Raw genomic sequence first — 20,249 nt, forward strand, 5'->3', positions numbered from 1 at the left:
CTTACACACTCACACAGATGATTAGATCTCTTCATACCTAACGTAACCAGGCAGTCGCTATAAAGGCCTCGCCATCTGTTGCTAGGCAGAGTATTGCCACCATCAGAAACTGCCGTCCATGCAAAAAAAAAACAAAACATATCTTTGCATTATTATTCTGCTCCTGATTCCAAGTGCTGTGGTAAGTGTAGGGCAGCATGTCTTATCCTTTGAACCCAAAATGTGGACTTTTTTTTCCACTCTCTGCACCCTGACAGCCTTTAGCGAATGGTTGGATGCTGGTAATTTAATTTCTAAATAGTTTCTTTATATAATCTAGATTCCAAAAACAAATAAAGCCTGTAAGAAAAATTGGATCTAAAGTGTTTTTATTGTTCATTTTAAATTAAATTTTAGTAATATTCTGAGTCAATTTCCAATAGTTTTTTTTTTTTAATTATTTAGCTTTTTATTCAAGCTCTTCAGTTTGCAATTTCAGAAATCTGGTAGCTAGGGTCCAAATTACCCTTAGCAACCCAACACTGATTTGAATAATAGCCTGGAATATGAGTAAGAGAGGCCTGAATAGAAAGATGAGTAATAAAAAAATAGCAATAACAATACATTTGTAGCCTTACAGAGCGTTTGATTTTAGATGTGGTCAGTGACCCCCTTTTGAAAGCTGGGAAGAGTCAAAAAGAAGAGGGCAAATAATTCAAAAACGTTAAAAACGAAGGCCAATTTGAAAAGTTGCTTAGAATTGGCCAGTTCTAGAACATACTGAAATTTAACTTAGGTGAAACACCACTTTGATTACTCTCATAAGTCAGTGCTGCTGTAGCACTTTCTTCAGCCAGCAGCCCTATGCCACTTAAAATATAGCTCCCTCGGCACTCTTAACTTATTTGATAGATTCCCTTGGTATGGTGTAATCCAAGTAATCCAGCAATATGGGGTCCAGAAGCATAAGCACCACTCCAGTAGAACACATAAGGTTTTATAAGTTGCTTATTGTCCCTCTCTATAGCAAATAAAGCATGCCTATGCCAAAGAATTAAAAACAACACTAACATCTAGAGAACCAGGCTATGAACACTGGCGTAGAGGACAATCTCTTCCCAAGTCTTATTATCAAGAACAGGCAACCACTGACACTCCAGCTGTTACGAAACTACATCTCCCATCATCTCATCCAAATCTGCGAATAATGGTAGATCAGCCATAGGCTGCAAATCTCTCCTGTGCATACTTACAATGTGCACTCCAGGCACAGAATTTTTACCTTTTATTGTTCATTATTTACTCATATTCTTCCTCTGTGTGACAACCATCATCACCATGTGAGGACTCCTTCTGAAAACGCAATTACCCAGAATCCATGCAATGATTAGTGTGCTCCCAAGCCTGTGCGTGGCCCTTAATTATTGATAAGGCGTATCCACACACCCGTGGTCAATGTTCATGGCTTTCCAGGATGTGAGCCATCGTTTTGGTCTAATCATTATTCATCTTATGTGAGCCTGCATATAAAAGCAATCTACCATGAAATGTATTGTGTGAATCATGTGGACTGTACCAAAACACCAGCATTGTGTGCAGATTGCTTTATTCTTAATATTCTCTATGAACTGGCTTGACCTGTATTCATTTGTATCTGTTACTACTTGTGTATGTGTGTGTGTGGGGGTGGGGTGTGCAAAAGGAGAATATATTAAATAAGTAAACAGTTAAAGATATAACAAGGGTTAGAATATTTTAAAAAATACCCTAAAGGGGAACTATTTCCCCAAATTGTTGTTGCATAATGAAAAAAAGATGTAATTCTGAACATTCATAAAAGGTTTCATCTGTTTTACATTTCTTTGTAATTGCTGTTGCAAATGAAAGCAGCATTTGTTTGTTCCTTCCTACACTGCAGGTTCTGATGCTGGAAACTGTGTAGCAGAAGTCAGTGGGGCTCATTTATAAACAGTGGGCAAATTTGCACCTGGGCAGTAACCCATACCAACCAATCAGTGATTAGCTTTTTTCAAACAGCTGCAGGTTGAGCACTGAAAGCAATCATCTGATTGGTTGCCATGGGTTACTGCCCAGGTGCAAATTTGCCCACTGTTTATAAATGAGCCCCACTGCCTTTCAAAAAAACCATTGCTTTGCATAAGGCTTCACAGGTCTGTTAACAGCAAGCTTCTGCTACATTGTTTCAATAGTAGAAATAAGCCTTACAGAGAAAAGAAAGATGTATAGATATTGCTTTCAAGGGTTTTTATATTTACACTGACAATGTGTGATTAATGCATACAGGAAAGTTGCTTAGAATTACTCAGTATATGAAAAGGAAAAAAATTTGGGTGAAGTTCCCCTTTAGGCATACATTAACACACACATTGCATGATAGGAGAACGATAAGAACTGCTGAATGCTTCAGCCTGTGGACCAGCTGTTTCTGCCATTGTAGCTAGGACTGTGTTGAGCTTTAGTTCAACTGCAGCTGCAGAACCACAAGTAAAAAATGCTGTCCTTAAAATAGAATCTCTTTGCATGTGCACAGGAAATAATTTCCTCCCGCTTGGGCTGAACTAGCACAACGTGATATTTTTATCTATACAATATTAAATCTGTTGATGATTAGACTCTTTTTAATGGGATATCCTTCAACCAACTTTGTAGTTGGCGCTGCAAAACATAAACTGCATCCAATAGAACTATAGTCTATCCCCTGTATGTATTACAAGGTACTAAGTTTGCCCAGGAGCTGTAACCCATGACAACCGATAAGATGCTTGCATTTAAACAGCTAACTTGTAAATTCTACCTGCTGTTTTAATGCTATGGGTTACTGCCCTAGGGCAAACTTAGTCGGGCTTATTTATAAACACTGGGCAAATTTGCACCTGGGCAGTAACCCACTGCAAACAATCAGTGACTGGCTTTTTACAGGCAGCTGTAGGTTGAAGAGTGAAAGTAAGCATTTGATTGGTTGCCAGGGTCGGACTGGGGTGCTTGGGGCCCACCGGGGCTACTGCCTAGGGGCCCCCCTCGCCGTTCCGGAGCGCCGCGTTTGTAAGTATGGGCGCAGAGTGAAAGTGGTTTGAGAAGCGGATCTGGGCCGTCGGGTCCATTGTGTTTTTTCCTGGTTTCTCGCCGGCCCAGCCCAACAACTGTTGGTTGCTATAGAATACTGCCAATGTGTAGATTTGCCCAATGTTTATAAATGAGCCCCAGTTTCTTTTATTACATAACCCCATAAGAGTTTAAAAGTTAATAAAGCCAATGGCAGCAGAATCCTCAGCACAGAATCTATGTAATACAGTACATAAAATCAAAAGTATGTATAAAGTTTTTTTTTGACTCATGATTCATACATGTTAATACACATGCACAGCAATGGCGCTGCTCTAAGATAATGAGCAGGATTCAATTAGAGAAAGGCATTTAATAAATAATGGCAGCAATGAGGCAATATGTCTACCGAGTTCTTTCAGTGGGTGTGAGCTGGTGTTTATTGGTATGTGTGCATCGGTGTGTGTCAATGTCAAGTTGCTCGCTGGTGGCTGGACAGGTATCAGCAGGCCCCGTCTCTCCTTGTTTGGCACACGGGACTCCCACAAGAACAGGCTTGCTCCTCGGTCTCACTGCTCACAGACAGAAAGCAGAGGAGTGTTTGCATGGTGCGAGGGATTAATGTTAATCACAACAAGCAGACATTCTAATTCATCAAGTAGCTCTGTCATAATAAGCACCCAGCTTTATACGGTTTTATGGGTTCTTATCCATGCACGAAGATCTCCCTCCCTTCCAGACACAAGGAGAGTTCCATTCCATGCTAATTTTCAAACCTTATTGTTTCATTGGCCCAAATACAAGTTGCTCTTAAATAACCTGTCCCCGCTTCTACATGGCTAGAAGAGAAATCTAAAATATTAAATATATCATAGTGTAAAATAACATTATTCGGATTTACACCTTAGAAAACTTTAAAAAGATTTTTCACCTTTGAGTTATGTTTTAGTACGACGTATAGAGTGATATTCTGCAATATGGTTTTAATTTTTTTTTTATATTTGTGGTTTGTGTTATTCAGCAGCTCTCCAGTTTGCAATTTCGGCAACCTGGTTGCTACCATGCATTGATGTGAATAAGTGATTGCAATATAAGTAGGAGGGGTCTGAATAGAAAGATGAGTAATGGGGTCAATTCTTTGGATGGGGTCAGTGACCCCCATTTCAAAGGTGGAAAGGGTCAGAAGAAGATGGCAAATAATTCAAAAACTATAAAAAAGAAAAAATGGCCAATTGAAATTTTTTATCCACCCCTTCAAAGGATTCCAAAAAGTAACAGACATATACTGCAGTAACTTTTACAGGTGGCTGATAAACCATCTGTGCACATATGTAAAGTCTACTACAAAAATCCATCTATTGTTTTAACTGCATAGCGCCTTTCGTAAACAAAGGAAACTTTAACCTGAATACTAAAACAGAAAGTGCCTCCAACTGTTACTTTTAACACTTGCCACAACTTAACATGTGCCAAAAAAGGCCTTCTATGGTTCCTTTCATTGCATGGATATGAATATGCCCTTTTCTTTTAAATAAACAGGGTTTTTTTAAAAATAAAGACCACAGGCAACAGATACAAAGGAAGGGAAATACAATGCCACATGTGCCTGGTGCATTAGACTTAAAGAAGAAAGGATATTAGAGCTTCTTCCTTTAGAAATAATGGCAGGTGTCTACATTAAACCAGAAATGAATTGTGAAAATAAAAATAGGAACGAAATTAAGACTTTAGAATGATAGAACAAAACCAGGAGGGTGTCGGATACAAACTGTCAGCTCTGTTTAACTTCATGAAAATAACTTCATTCTATGAACCAGTGCATTTGCTCCTTACACTGCATATAAGCCTCATTGTACTTTGCACTAATACTATGCGGACTCAACAGAAAGATCCACTAGGAAACAAAGCATGGACATCAAAAAGATTTTTATACTAATCTATACTAAATCAGCTGCTTTGTTTTCATGTAAAAGGTTACCCTTGAACCCTATGCATTTTTTTCTTGTTTTCAAATCCGCTTTGACTGAATACTGAGCCCATATGTACTAATGCTTGTGTCCATGTATCTTCAAACAACTAGGAGGACAAACATTTTTGGTATATATATGTTTACTGTTTCCAGTTTGGAGATAAAGCAGCAAGTCTGGGACTGTGAAATCTTTCCATCATAGTCTCTGGGAGGTGACTGTGGGATAGCAGGTATAGTAGGGAGAGATGGTGCCTAAAGTAACAGTGGGATAATAGTCTCTGGGAGGTGACTGTGGCTGTGGGATAGCAGGTATAGTAGGGAGAGATTATTATTATTATTAACATGTATTTATATAGCTCCAACATATTGCGTAGCACTGTAAAGTAAATGTGATTATACAACTACATCACATGAATTACATATATAGAATATATGGAGTAACAAACATCACAATCAATACAGGTACAAAAAGGTGAGGAAGGCCCTATGCATAGGCATACAGTCTAAAGGGAAGGGAGTAATACACAAGGTGTGGGCAAGATCGAATTGAGTGGGTGAGAAATGTGGTATTGTATGTGGTGTTGCGTTTGGTAGTTAAGCAGAGTTAGGGTAGGCTTCTCGAAAGAAGTGCGTTTTCAGAGATTTTTTGAAAGCAGAAAGGTTGGGAGAAAGTCGGACAGACCGTGGAAGAGCGTTCCAGAGGAGGGGTGCAGCCCTTGCAAAGTCTTGAATGCGAGCATGTGAGGAGGTAATGAGAGAAGAGTTGAGTAGCAGGTCAGTAGAGGAGCGTAGTAAGCGGGTGGGTGAGCATATAGAGATGAGTTCAGAGTTGTGAAGTGCTTTGAAAGTCAGTGTCATTAATTTGAATTTTATTCTGAAAGGTAACGGAAGCCAGTGCAGGGATTGACAGAATGGCGAGGCAGAGGAGGAGCGGTTGCTGAGGTGTATGAGCCTCGCAGCAGTGTTCATTATGGACTGGAGAGGTGACAGTCTCTGGAGGGGGAGGCCAATTAAAAGAGAGTTACAGTAGTCTAGACGCGATATGATGAGAGAGTGAATAAGAATTTTGGCAGCATCTTGGGTGATAAATGATCGTATTTTGCATACGATCTGAGAGATGGTGTCTATAGTATCAGTGGGATAATAGTCTCTGGGAAGGGACTGTGGCTGTGGGATAGCAGGTATAGTAGGGAGAGATGGTGCCTATAGTCACAGCAGTTCATTAGTTAATATTCCAGTACAATTCGCAAAATCCTCCCACTGCCATGTTTAGGGGGATGCTGGGAGTTGTAGTCAACAGGCAAAGAATGAAAGGTTTAGAATTTCTACTCTAAATAAATAAGCGGTCAGTGCGAAGTCTATTTTGCTTTCAGCTCTGCCGCAGCCACCACTCCAGACAGCGCTGCTTGATTGCCTGTGCATAATGGCAGGTAGCAGATTGTTTGGCTCTTGCTTATTTTAACGGATTTTTATAATGGCTGCTCTTGCATACGCCGGAGCTGTGAAACCCAGCCCACGTGTTTGTTATGTACACAAATGCAGGAAAAAACAGAGAGTGCATTCAAGCTAAATCTACAGAAAGTGCTCTCCCTTTCGCATCCCACCCTCACGGACATTCTCAGCTGTAGAAATCTGTTCGGATATGCATTAATCACCATGACAAGTGTGTATGGGGGGCTCTGGGTAGGCTGGGGGGGTATCTAGGCACACGTGCACAGCCGGCAACACGAGGAGCAGCTGCTGAACGAAACCCCCCTCCTCATTTCCTTGTGTAAATTCAGCTCCGCCCAATGTCAGTCACAGCGCAGCAGCCATTGTGTGTCAGCCAAGTGGCACTTAATGAAGTCGGGAACTGAGAGGGATGTTCATCAGGGCTCAGACAAAGGTGGGGGAGGGTGCTCATAAATGCCACTCTACCACTCACCGTTATTCAACGGGCCACTAAACCAGGCCTAGGTGACACTGTGCTGTCTCAGGCCAAGGCATAGGTCTTCTGGCCCTAAACTATATGAAGCTTTGAAGGGGGAAAAATGCAACAACAGATAAAAATTACCCAATTGCCATTCACTGATTTAAATAAGGTCCTTAAACTGTAAGCTCCTTTGGGTCAAGGACTGAGGTGAATGATGAATAAATCTGCGGAATATGTCAACACTATATGAATAATATAGATGCTAAGGAGAGAATTATCACTGGTTATGTTAGCCACCAAACAGATTTTTGATTTTGTAGGTAACCATTTAAATCTAATCACGGATTGGTTGCTATGGGAAACCTCACCAGTGATATTTATCTCCAGCGTTGGGAAATAGGGCACTAAGTATTTTGTGCCAATTGAACCCTCTAAATATGGCACATAATACACACAACATTTCTTCCTGTACTATTCCTCTCATAGTATACCTTGTGTCCCAGAGATGTATTGATGAGCCATGTAGCAACCCAATACATATCTCAATATCTGTGGTTGACATTGTAACTCTACTGCCAATAGAGAGTAGCAAAGGTTATGCTAGAAGATAGTGATATGCGGGTCGGGTATAACCCGTGCACGCCCGAGCCTGACTTCCGGTTCCTTTTATAGACCCGCCCCGCCGAGCAGGCGCGCATCTATAAAACCAGAAGCCGGCAGTGTAAGTTGGTGGGTGCGCCACCCGCATATAGGGGTGCGAGGTCGGCCCGAACCCACAGCACGCTCTTTAATAATAACAGCATTGCATAGCTCAGCATTACTCCTTTTAAATAAAAAAACAGAGACCACTTACATATTTCTGTATTGCGGGCAACAGGGCAGCCTGCAATTATGATTGCTGGAAATAGATTGGCTTGCAGTGCCTAGAAGTTACACCCATAATTATTTGCCCTTATTGTCTCTGTTAGTCAATGCGTGATCCTAGCAAGAAGCAGGAAACTCGTGAAAGAGCAATTCTACCCTTTCTTTAATAAAAATAATTAACCCCCCCAAATTTCATTCAGCCATGGGCAGCTAAAGGCTTTCCAGATGTTCCTGAACTAGCATGCCAAACACCCCCAGAGAGCAGCTGGTTTGCTAGATGTTGTAGTTCATTAGAATCAGAAGATCCATCATTGCTCAAGATTGCATTAGACCAAAAGAGATAATTAATCATAGGGTACAGCCTAGATATGAATCAGGCAAATACATGGCTTATTAATCATGGTTCATTCCAGGTAAAGCACGTGATGTAGCATTTGATCTTCTTTACCTAGCATCATATTCTGATCATCTCTTCCCTTTTGATTATGTAGAATGGCACTGGAAAAAAAGACAATTCTCCATCTAGTTCAACCTTTTATGTCTAAGTAAAACCTGCCTAACTGCTAGTTGATCCAGAGGAAGGCAAACAAAGAACCTATGATGTTAGATTTTTTCGAACTGTTCCTTGTACAGGGATGAATCCATATCATGTTTTCCCTGCAAAAAAGCTTTTTCCCAAGTATTCCTGGTAGAAGGAAAGACAATTATGCTTATAATATACCATCACTCTAGCCACAGCTATTTGCCCATGGCAAGGATGCATCTACTAGAGCTCTCTTTGGCTGGTCATAATAGGCATCCACTGTAAGATTGCCATTTGATTGGATCTTTATCTGATTTGCCCACCAGCGCACTGGACTAAGGCAGGATGATCCAATGCCAATAATCGGACTATACTGGGGGCCTGTGGGGTACCCTCAGCTAATGGAATTTTGTGAACTGCCTGATATATCTGCCTGTTCGGCAGGCTGCCCAGAAGGTCCACAAAGCTGCTGGTAGGTCGATGGAGTTGGTAGCTTTTATTGCACAGCGTATGTCCACCTTTATCCACCAGTTCAGTGCTGTTGGGGCTGTACCTAATCTAAAACCATTGATCGTTTTTTGTAAATGACTGGAAACTGTTTAATTTTTACTCCAGTAGGGTAATCTTCTTTGGGCATTGTCTAGAACAGTGATCCCCAACCAGCAGCTCGTGAGCAACAGGCTATAAAGGGGATACCAATAGCCAATCAAAAGCCTATGTTTGCCAACTTTCAGCAATTGGCTGATCACCATATCAATCAAGGGGAATCCTGCCCGTTTTTTGCATATAAGTAAATCACAGGTAGTCTTGACACTGGCAGCCCGGGTCAAAACCGGACGGGTGGCAACCCTAGTTCGGCACCACTGGGAACATTCTGCATGCTTGTGTTGCTCTCCAACTTTTTTTTTTTGACATTTCAATGTGGCTCACTGGTAAAAAAAAAAGGTTGGGGACACCTGGTCTACAGCAAGCCATGTCATTTTCACCCAGTTTGCTGCAGAGATATAACCCATACCATGACCCTAGCTGTGGTGCCCAATGCTGCCTCTTCCAGTTGGGTTTATAACATAATACACTAAAATGCTGTATCTGCATTAGCATGAGCTCACAAAGCCATCAAATGCTGCGGATAAATGTTTTTATTTTACCATCTGAATGATGTCACCAGTGCACGGTGCAGTGAGCGCACAATTTTGGAGCTTGGCACAAATGCGCAGAGACATTTAAACAATTCTTCTCAACTGACTTCACTCTGTCCCCTGCAGGACATAGACAGAGAACATGTTCAGGACAATAACAAAGGGAACTCTCTGTAAGTACAGTAAATGCAGAGTGGCAGTTCACTCATACAGGGAGGTATTGGGTGGAACTCATTCATCATTCAGTATTTATCATCATTCCCCTTACTTGTATTAATAATCCCATGCTGAGGGAGGAATTCGAGATATTTCCCCCACCGACAGCATACAGTGCCACAGCGCATTTCGCTCACAGCTGTGAAACCATGAGTCATACTTTTCCCCAACGGATAGAATGAACTGGACCCCCCCCCCTCTCTCACTCTGTATTGTAAGGGCAGCTCCACAATGCACTGAAATTCTGAGGTTACACACATAGGGAGGCTTCCTTCTTGATTTAGCAAGCTCCCACATGCATGCAACCCCACTTTACCCTCTAGTGAGCTTCATTGTTGGCACCACGAATTATAAGGAAGGAGCAGAAATTAAAAAATGTATATTCTGCAACAAAAATCATATGTACCCAGAATTTTACTCAAAACGTGTGTTTTCTGGCAATAAAATATCAGTTACCTTATATGAAAGTGGAAAACCATACATGTACCCGTAGAAAGAGCAATTTATTTTCCCTTTAAATTGAGGCTGCCCAGTTCATGTCATTTAAATTGGCGTACATATAAAAATGCATTCCACGGGGGCTCTGGATATACTGCATCACTGAAGTCCTTTCTTTTAGTGCCCCTGGTAAAAAGGGTGATTCATTCAGCTCAAATAGGCATCCAGTTGTGAGGACAGTACTTTCCTTTTTTTTGTATTAGAAAAAGCGTTCATACACAACTGCTTGTTCAAGGGAAAATATACAAAGGGGGTATATCTGAACCTTAAACACAAACTCCATCAAGCCTGTATGAACTGTGGAATTGCTTGTGTTTACCTTTAGCATCCCTTAACATAAAGAGCATCTGTTGGTATGTCTGGAATTAATGGGCAGTGACATCATACAGAACCAGGCAGTGACATCATACAGATTGAACAAAGTATGGGACAGGCCCCCTTTCAACATGTGGACAAGAAGTTTCTATGAAGCTCCTGAAGTCTTTAAATACCATAAATGATTTCCCAAATGCATTAGTTCCACATTCTAATAATATGAACTTCCCCACCCCCACTGACCTACTAAGCGGAGCTCCGCTGCATACTAAATGGGCTACACAAAATGTACAAGCTTGCAGGGGAATGGATCGTGTATGTACTGCCTTGGAATTTCTAGGGAGAAATGCACCAAGTCCCGTCAGGCACAAAACTTCCTATTTTTACTCTGTGTGCAGACAGAGCACTTTAGGGATGTGTCATTGTGTTTATATTTGCAGAGGTAACACACACCATGTCAGTGCAACAAAGCACCCATTGCGCAGATGCCTAAAGGGTAAACCACAGAAACCCAGAGCTAAGCATTTCGAACTATTATTCTGTCAGACTCCCAGGGCAGCTAACAAAACCCAGGCAGCTGTACAGACACAGGCCTTTTAGGAGGAGGATATTCTGCATTATTTACAAAAAGTGAAAAGGGCACGGTTGGTTTTGGGGTGGGGCAGAGAGAGCATTTGTCATGGCCCTGGGGGGAAAGTTTGCATATTGAGGCAGAACTTTAAAGGACCATGTGTGAGCAGAAATTTTCTTGAACCCTTTGTAACGGCAGTCAGTTTCCCTTTCTCCATTCAAATGCAGGGAAAGTGTCATGTAAATACACAGAGGGCAGCCCTTCATCAGCACCAAAGGAAGTACAGTAGGAAATTCCAGCTTATGGTCCCAAGGGTGACTTGGGACCATGACTTAGTGGTGGTAGGCAGTCACTATTTATATAAATTAGCACTAGCTGTTGTAGAACTACAAGTTCTATCAGCCTTCTACTGCTGGTGGGTGCCAGGAGTTGTATTTAAAAAACAGCTCAGTGGCCACAATTCAAACAGCACTGCCCTACAGTACCAGTTCTTGACACTGTTTCTGCACACAAGTACTACTCTGAGGGGACCTACTAACCATATACCCCCCCCCCCCAAATACAGCTCTTTATAGTGCAAACAGAATATCCAACACATGCACCACACTGTATTCCAAAGAGAGTAAACAGCAACACTTCCAACTATGTGGAAACCTCTAGGGGCACTGTTATGAGGAGTTACGTGTAGTAGCAATTAGTCAGCACAACGATTATCAAACTCTATAAAGGCAGTGCACGTAACTTCAATGGCCACTTTCCATTGGAATCATCATAGGTAGAAGATTTTGAAACAGCACCACCATAGTTTTCTTGTTTCTTAAAAGCCTTTAATTGTGCATAAGGGGCATCACAGCAACGTTTCAGGCCTTGCAGCTTTTTGGCCGCAAGGCTGTGATGCCCCTTAAGCACAATTAAAGGCTTTTAAGAAACAAGAAAACTATGGTGGTGAAGTTTCAAAATCTTTTACCTGTTATGAGGAGTTACGACAAGCCGGTCACCATTCAGTCTCACAACAAGAACTAGAAGTAGTAGTCTGCTCCTGAACAAAAACCACTCGCTTTACAGGCGTCACCATCAGCCTATTCCAAGCTGAAATATGACAAAGTGAAATACTGTATTCCAATTGGGCGCCGAGAAGAAAGCAGCACCACTGAAGCAGAACGGTTGCCTGACTGTAGCCATGGGTATACCGGAAACACAGTTCATGGTTGCCTGAAAGCAATACTAATCCCTTCTCCACCCAAGGAAGCAACAGTGCAATGCTCAGCCTGTGGCTAACACATGGTTAAAGAGAGTGCTGGCCATTTAAATGCCTTTTTTTTTTTGCAATGTGTGTGTTTTGTATGAGAAACCCTGTTAGTGACTACACTGTGAGTGTCTGGCAGTAGGTTGTGCCTGGGGAATTCGTCTGGCAGATGAGCAATTTGGCACCAGCAACAGTAGAGCCGAGCGCTGTAAATCCTCCTCACTGTAACAGGCAGCAGTGACCCGAACAAAGGATTAAGCAGCAGGGAAGAGAGAGAGACCCTTGTTCTGTACTCCCATCCTCGTCCTCACTTACATCTAGTCCCTAATAATAATAATAATAATAATAATAATGCCCCCACTGACAGACATGCCCTTCGCTTCCAAACCAGTACACTTTCACACTGTTGTTTGTTGACAACCAGCAACAATGTAACACAATGTAACACAATGTAACACAATGTAACACAATGCAACTCCTGCTGAGCCATTCGTTGCTCTTCCTCATAGGTGACAATTCATGTAAACTGCCTACAGTCGGAACCAGTAGAATGGCTTTCTGCTCATGTGATACCCTGCTCCAGGGCAGCCACTGAATCGATCGATATGGAGCAGGGACCTTCTGTCTCCCCAGTAACTGCTTAAATATGGCTGCCTTGGGGTGCTGGGAGTTGTAGTGCAACAGAAGCCTGATATAAAGAATGAGAAGCACAACATAGCGCTGGCTGACTGTATCAGGTCACAAGTGACATTCTCTCTGCCTGACATAACATTACAAATATTGATAAATCTGGTCTAGAGTGCATGAAGTAATGAATAACACATATTTGCACAGGAATCTGTATAACATATAAGCACATAAAGGAATAGCAGTGCAATATACTCAGTAGCTCAAGACAAAAAGAGAATTGAGAAAAGGAGAAACAAAAAATATAAATAATGGGGTGGGGGAGAAGAGGGTGCAGTTAGAAATGTAACAAGGACAAGAGAAGCTTCCACTTGGGGAAGAGGAGGGTCAGGCACAAAGCCCTGTGTGAGTCTAGGGACAGAGAGAGTTAAAGAGACAGAGGAGGGGTCGGTGTAAATGTCAGTGTAAATGAAGTGTAAATGGCAGCCCTTACCTGAGGAATTCCTGCAGGCAGGTGTCACAGAAGCGATGGCCGCACGTAGACACCTGCACGGGCTCCCGCATGGCTTTGCCACACAGGGGACATAGAAACTTGCGCCGCAGCTTCTCCAGGAATTTGTAATCGTACCCCGGCATCCTGCTCGGCGGGCTCCCCACTTCCTGCTCCCGGTGAGCGGACACGAGGAGGAGGGGGGGGAGGTTGCCGGTTCTTGTGCTCAAATCCAAGGAGGCTTGTTCCGCTCCGCGCAGTAACAAGGGAATGATAAGTCGGAGCCTGACGGATAAATCCTGCAGAAATAAAGCTCCGGTTCGCTCTTGCCCTGGTCTCAGGACCTAAGTGGCAGTTCAGCTGTCTGTTCACTGACTTGATCTGTCTGCTCCTCCCGCTGCTCGATCAGCTGCTCAAGGTACATTCAGCCGGGCCCCGCCCACGCCTGCTCAGGGAGGAGTCTCTAGGCCCCGCCTCCCACCATGTGCTGATGGTTTATCTATCTTGTTGCTGCTGCTCGATGACACTGGCTTGTTCTGTGTGTGTCTATCTATTCTATAGCATATATATAATACACAAAAGCCATGAATATCTTGTAAATGATATCCTTATAAATGGTGAGTTTTGATGTCATCAGTTATAAATGGTGAGTTCTGATGTCACTTCTGTCACAGGACTCACTGAAACTTGTGTATTATAATAAATAAAGTACCCCAGTTGCAAAATATGAGGATATTAGAAGTTACCTTGGAGTTCCAGGACCTGTATAAAAACACTCGGCCTTCGGCCCCGTGTTGGGTCATGAAACTCCTCGGTAACTTATAATTTCCTTATATTTTACAAGAGGGGTACTTTATTCACTAGATATATATATATATATATATATATACATACATACAGGGCCGCCAGTACAGGGGGGCCTGCTCTGCTTCACTTTTCTAAAGAGCCAGGCCCCCCTTGACATGCCGAAGCCGCCACGCCTCTTCTGAACTGCCAAAGTTCTGAAGCAGCGAAAAGACCCAAAGCCACGAAAGTAGACGAAGTTGAAGTCCTAAATCTGTGAAAAGACCCAAAGCCACGAAAATAGACGACACTGAAGTCCTGAAGCGGCGAAAGGACCTGAAGCCACAAAAATATCTAAACTTGTAGGGGGCTTTCACCACCAATGTTTTTGTAAAAACTTTTTATTCATATGTGGGACCTGACCACCAATAATTTTTTTTAACTTATAGGGAGGCCCAGACCACCAATGTTCCTTTTAAAAACTTTTATGGGGGCCCTGGTGCCAATAGTTTTTTTTATAACTTATAGGGGGGGCCTGTCCACCAATGTTTTTTTGAAAACTTTTATGTGGGACCCTGGCTGGCAATTTTTTTTTAACTATAAGGGGGACCTGACCGCCAATGGCTTTTTATAACTTGTGACTGAGGGGGTTTACCATTTTTAGCGCTGGTGTGGACTTTTAACTGTGGTGTGGGGTGGGCGGGGTCTGGGGTGGGGCTTCAGGGCGGGATCTGGGTTAACGGGTACCAGGGGGCCCAGAAAATTTTGCTGTACGGGGCCCCGTGATTTCTGATGGCGGTCCATATATATATATCCACTTCCCTTCTACTTAATCCTTTGTTCAGGTCCCTGCTGCCTGTTAAAGTAAAGAGGATTTAGTGTTCAGTTTTTCTGATGCCAAAATGCTCCGCCGAGCTGCCAGACGGATTCCCCCTACTGTCTGACACTCGCTGTGTTTGTTCTCACTAACAAGGTTTCTCATACAAACACACACATCCATATTGCAACAAGACCTTATTACTCTATTATTTCTCTGCTCTATTATCATCACCATAAGGCCTCACCCAAGGCAATCAGAATGACAGTTCCTACATCACAACTTACGTACAAGAGCTGACAGCCTTGGGCCCTGCAGGTAGCTGGGGCCCAGTGGGGTAACTATTAAGGAAGCAGACCCCACAGTCGCAGGGGGGACAGGGAATGGGGGGGGGGGTGGACTGTGGGGCCTGCTTCCTCTACAGCTAATAAAAGCTGCTCTCTTACCTGTGGTGAGGAAGGGGGAAGAGACAAGGCAGCATTAGAAATCACGGGGCCCCGTACAAAAATTTTTTTGGGGTACCCAAGCCCTACCCCAGATCCCACCCTCTCCACATCACAGTTAAAATACCACACAGACATCAGGGGGGGGCCTGGCTCTTTCAAAAGTGCAGCACTGCCGGGCCCTCCTTCATGCCCAGGCCCGGACACTTGCCCCCCCCTGATGGCGGCCCTGGGTGGAGAAAGGACAGGAAGTGGGCAGGAGGATGGGGATCAGAGTGGGTTGGGCCCCTCTGAAGATTTTTTTTGCAAGGGGCCCGCCACTGCTTTATAACAGCAGCTGTGGGTAGGAAGAGTGGGGAGGACAGGTACAGCAGGGCAACATGGCAACAAAGGTTTAGATCACTGCAGCCCAAACTGTCACCGGTAAGTTGTTTAAAAAAAACAACTCCAAGGCCTTACAGCTGAAGAAGTAATGGTTGAACATTCCTGCTTTATATAAACAATGTTTGTCTTGGAATATCTCATGGTCTGTTTCCACCAAAACTAAAGTCACCCCTAGTACCAAAGCCCCTGTACTGCTGACTAAGCACGGCCCACTGTGTAAATAAATCCCAGAAATAAACACTTTCCCTGCATCTGTTAGGAAAAAGGAAGCTATTTGCAGTTACAAAGGGGAAATGAAGATGAATGTAAGAAAATACCCAGTAATACCTGTGTTATATGTCCCTTTAAAATTCTGTCCAAATTTGTATTTTTTTTCATTTCACCAAAGGGAAACACGTATATCCTATTTACAGATGCACTGAACTCAGGAACTTGAACTGGAGGGTCTAGCTTGTTTTGTGCATTCTCCATGTATATTCAGGCTGGAGCTTACACACTGCTTACCCCTGAGCTGCAAGTTCTGTAGCGAGAACAAGAGCATCAGCACCCCTAGTGGCCATATTGTCACATTGCTGAAATGTTCTGTGTGAAACTGCCTGCACCTTTAAATCAGTCGTGCCGTTGTATTTATGGTATTTATGGCAGAAAATGAATCTGCAAATATGTGTGATTGGGATAAATATCATATGATGTTTTGTGGAAACTCTCATTGTCCCAGGTATGAACACAACATGTACTGACTCGCAGCTTCATGCTCAAACTTATCCCCTGCTACTCGTGCTTGTTAGGCTGTCGGGTCAAACTGGTCAGCAACAGTGTTTACAACTAATTGGCTCTAATTTGGCAAGTGAAACAAGATTAATGAAAGCAAAATGCTGATTGGCTGCTGTGGTCAATAATAATTGTAATGAAAAAAGATATAATTTATGCCAGTTTTCCCATGGATAAGTCTAATAAAGCTGACTATCCACGGGCTGAAAAAATCTGCTGCTCCAGGTTGAGTCGGTAAATTATAATCACATGCCCAGGCAGGGTCGGACTGGGGGGCCCGGGGCCCACCGGGACTGCTGTCCAGGGGCCCACCGCCCCCCTACTAAAACCCGTCGGCCCAGCCGTTCGGCGCGCATGCGCAACAACGGCGTTTGACGCGCATGTGCAACAACGGCGTTTGGCGCGCATGCGCAATAACTCAGTTCGGCGCGCATGCGCAACAACGCCACTCGGCGCTGCGCATCGCCGAAAATAACATTTTTTTTTTCCAAAAAAAGGTTCTGGCCTGGCGGGGGCCCACCGGGTTTTTTCCCGGTATCCCGCCGGGCCAGTCCGACACTGTGCCCAGGATCAGACTGGGCTGCCGGGATAGTGGGAAAAAACTCGGTGGGCTGGGCCAGACCTACTCCCCACTGCCGTTTTTTCTTGCCAATTGATAACAGAAAAGAGTGTAGGTGGTTTGTGGCTAGCGAGGTGGCGGAGGGTGGTCGGGGGCACATGTGGCCCTGATTCTGCAGCAAGAATTCACCGGCACACAGGTAATGCAAGCAGGTTATACCTTGCTAAGTGTTTGTTGCAGCATGCAACGTTTCAGGGTTGCCCCCTTTATCATGCTTGATAAAGGGGGCAACCCTGAAACGTTGCATGCTGCAATAAACACTTAGCAAGGTATAACCTGCTTGCATTACCTGTGTGCCGGTGAATTCTTGCTGCCATTGGATTGTGAGGTTGCCGTTTCCTCATTTTGCTGTGCACCAGGGATCTCTATCGTTGGGAGGGCCAGGGGGTGCGAGTACTCACTGGATCGTTCTACCCTGATTCTGCAGCCCTTGAGCTGGCCCAGGCCTACTCTGCACGGCCACTCCGCTACCAGACCCCTTCCCCCCTCCCGATAACAGAGAAGAGCAAGTACATGCTGGCAGAGGGTGAGGGGGGCAGAGGTGATTTAAGGCCGTGGAGTCTGATGCTGAACCTGCCGAGCATCAGGGAGTTTTAAGAACTGCATTGGTCTCCATAGGCCCAACACATTTGCAGGGGCAACTGAAACGTTGACTTTCTCTTTGATCTCCTGCACTGACTCGAGAAAAAGATACAACGTTTCTGAAACTAAATTAAAATAAGAGGCCCAGAACAGTCAGCAGCTGTACTTGGATACTTTTGTAACAATTTAAGATAAGCAAAGAAACAATTGTAACTATTTAAGACAAGCAAGTCTCTTAGGAGAACGAAGACTCTCAGCTTAAAGGGAAATTCACATAAAACATTGCACTAAAAATCCCAGAAATGTGTTCATAACCTGCCAAATTTTGTAAAATGGACATGGCAATTAGGGGGTTTGGCCAAAAATGGGCATGGTCAAAAAATTGGCAGTATGCTATGAGGAGTTGCCTGAAGCGGCTCCTGCAATGCCTCCCCCCACCTTTCCTGCACTGGAAGGGGGCTGCATCGCAAGTGCAGAGAGTGCAATTGCGCCCGCTTGCACTAGAAGAGCTGAATTTCAGTGCCCCTGCACCTTTGGCCCAGATCAAGCAGAGATCCATTTTTTGTGGCCTTGTCAAAGGACTGGATCTCACCATGGACAGCAATTATAAGATAGTGCTCTTTTTCTATATTTTGGACCAGAGGCAAGATTAGAAATAAATTATGGTGTCATCCACATAGGTCAATAGAGCGCTTGAGCCATAACATTTTTTGGAGGACCATATCTGGCCCATGGGCCTCCAGTTGGGCAACCTATTCCTATGGTACATGCACCAGGCTGGTTGCACTGTGAGCAGCAATCACAATTAAAATACTAGGATGTCACGTCAAGGGGGTTCTAAGGAAGCTCTAATAGAAAATAAACTTACAGTAAATGAAAAGTTATAGAGAGACATATATCTGTTCCAAGCCCTTGAGCAATTTCTGGGGAAATAGGAGTGAACAAAATAAATAAAATATTTAGAATTCTGCTACAGGTATATCCAGTATGTGGTTGGAAGTAAATACAGTCAGTATCTATGAACAAAACCTCCTGGACACTGAATTCCATAGCTGTCACTGATCTCACCGGCCTCTTGCTTGCTGATAGCCAATTGCTTTGTGGTATCAGATATCCTACGAGTTTCGTTCTCACCTTTGGAGATCAATTTCCTGTTTTTGTTTTGCAAATATTCAGCTAATGTGTATGAAAATATTGATATGAATATATTGTAAAAGTCGCAAGACTTGATTCTGGAGAACAAGACCTGTTCTTATTTCAGTTCCTTGATACCATTAGGCTCATGGCACATGTAGCCAATTATAAAAAGGAATCAATACCCCTATGTGCCAACTGCCATTAAACAGGAATTAGTGATACATGAATTTCCTGACATGTCCCCATCTGAACCCATACCCAACCCGGCTCATACCTTTTGTAGATTTCTTAGATGAAACTCCCAGAATTTTGGTAACTTAAAGGTACACAGGAGATGGTCTAACACCCACTTGCAACCCACTTTTTTAATGGCAAGTCTGCGTAAACCTGCTGGCTAGTGGATAAACCCGCAAGTCTCAGGCTTACCAACACTGCATTTATGGAAACTGCCTGACACAGGGAAAATGTTTTGGACAGTAAATCTATGGTCTAAATCTCCTAGTGGTCCCACACATTGAAACGTGCTTGAGCACAGGTATGGGAACTGTTATCTGGAATGCTCGGGACCTGGGGTTTTACGGATAATGGATCTTGACGTAATCTGGATCGTAATACCTTACATCTACTAGATTTAAAGGAGAAGGAAAGACTTTGTGCACTTAGGGGTGCCAAGTGTTAGGCACCCCAAGTAATTGTATTGACTTACCTGAAACCCCAGGCGGTACTCCTATCAGCAGAAAACTGCACTGGCCGGGGTTATACCAGTGAGCACCACAGAGCGATCCTCTTCCGTCTTCGTCCTACCTTCGAGCGGCTGCGCATGTAGAACGAAAAGCCGAACTTTAACTAAAAAGTTTTGTTCAACTACGCATGCGTTTGCCCCAGGAAATTTGGAAGAACCCCTGGCCGGTGCAGTTTACTGCTGATAGGAGCACCAGCCAGGGGTTTCAGGTAAGTCAGTACAATCATTTGGCCTAACATTTGGCACCCCCAAGTGCATGAAGCCTTTCCTTCTCCTTTAAACATTATAATAACACGAATAGCAGGAAATGAAGAAGAGCCACAGAAATGTGGCAGCTATCGACTTTCCCCCAACTAATGTATATTCTCTGCCAGGGTCTGTAATCCTGCAATCCACAAGGATCAGCCGGGGGCAGCCTGATTGGCCACACAATCCCAGATGGTTGGGCACTATGGTCATAATCGCACCAAATTGCCCAGCCAGTATGGCCAGTTGGCCACCTTAAGGTAAGTGCCTCTGCTGAGATGAGCAATATGGCATCTCACATTCATATGGCTAA

At 43.6% G+C, this 20,249-nt stretch overlaps 1 protein-coding gene across 1 annotated transcript in view; it reads right to left on the reverse strand.

Annotated features, from left to right (window-relative positions):
• The window catches only part of traf4.L (TNF receptor associated factor 4 L homeolog), a 29,913-nt gene extending 16,177 nt beyond the window's left edge, over positions 1-13,736 (reverse strand). Inside the window, 1 exon segment of the mRNA NM_001094032.1 lies at positions 13,416-13,736. Coding sequence (NP_001087501.1) covers positions 13,416-13,558 — 143 coding nt within the window. The 5' untranslated portion in view covers positions 13,559-13,736.
• Positions 13,737-20,249: the final 6,513 nt, after the last annotated feature.

The sequence above is a fragment of the Xenopus laevis genome, chromosome 2L (genome assembly GCF_017654675.1).
Source record: "Xenopus laevis strain J_2021 chromosome 2L, Xenopus_laevis_v10.1, whole genome shotgun sequence".
NCBI lineage: Eukaryota > Metazoa > Chordata > Amphibia > Anura > Pipidae > Xenopus > Xenopus laevis.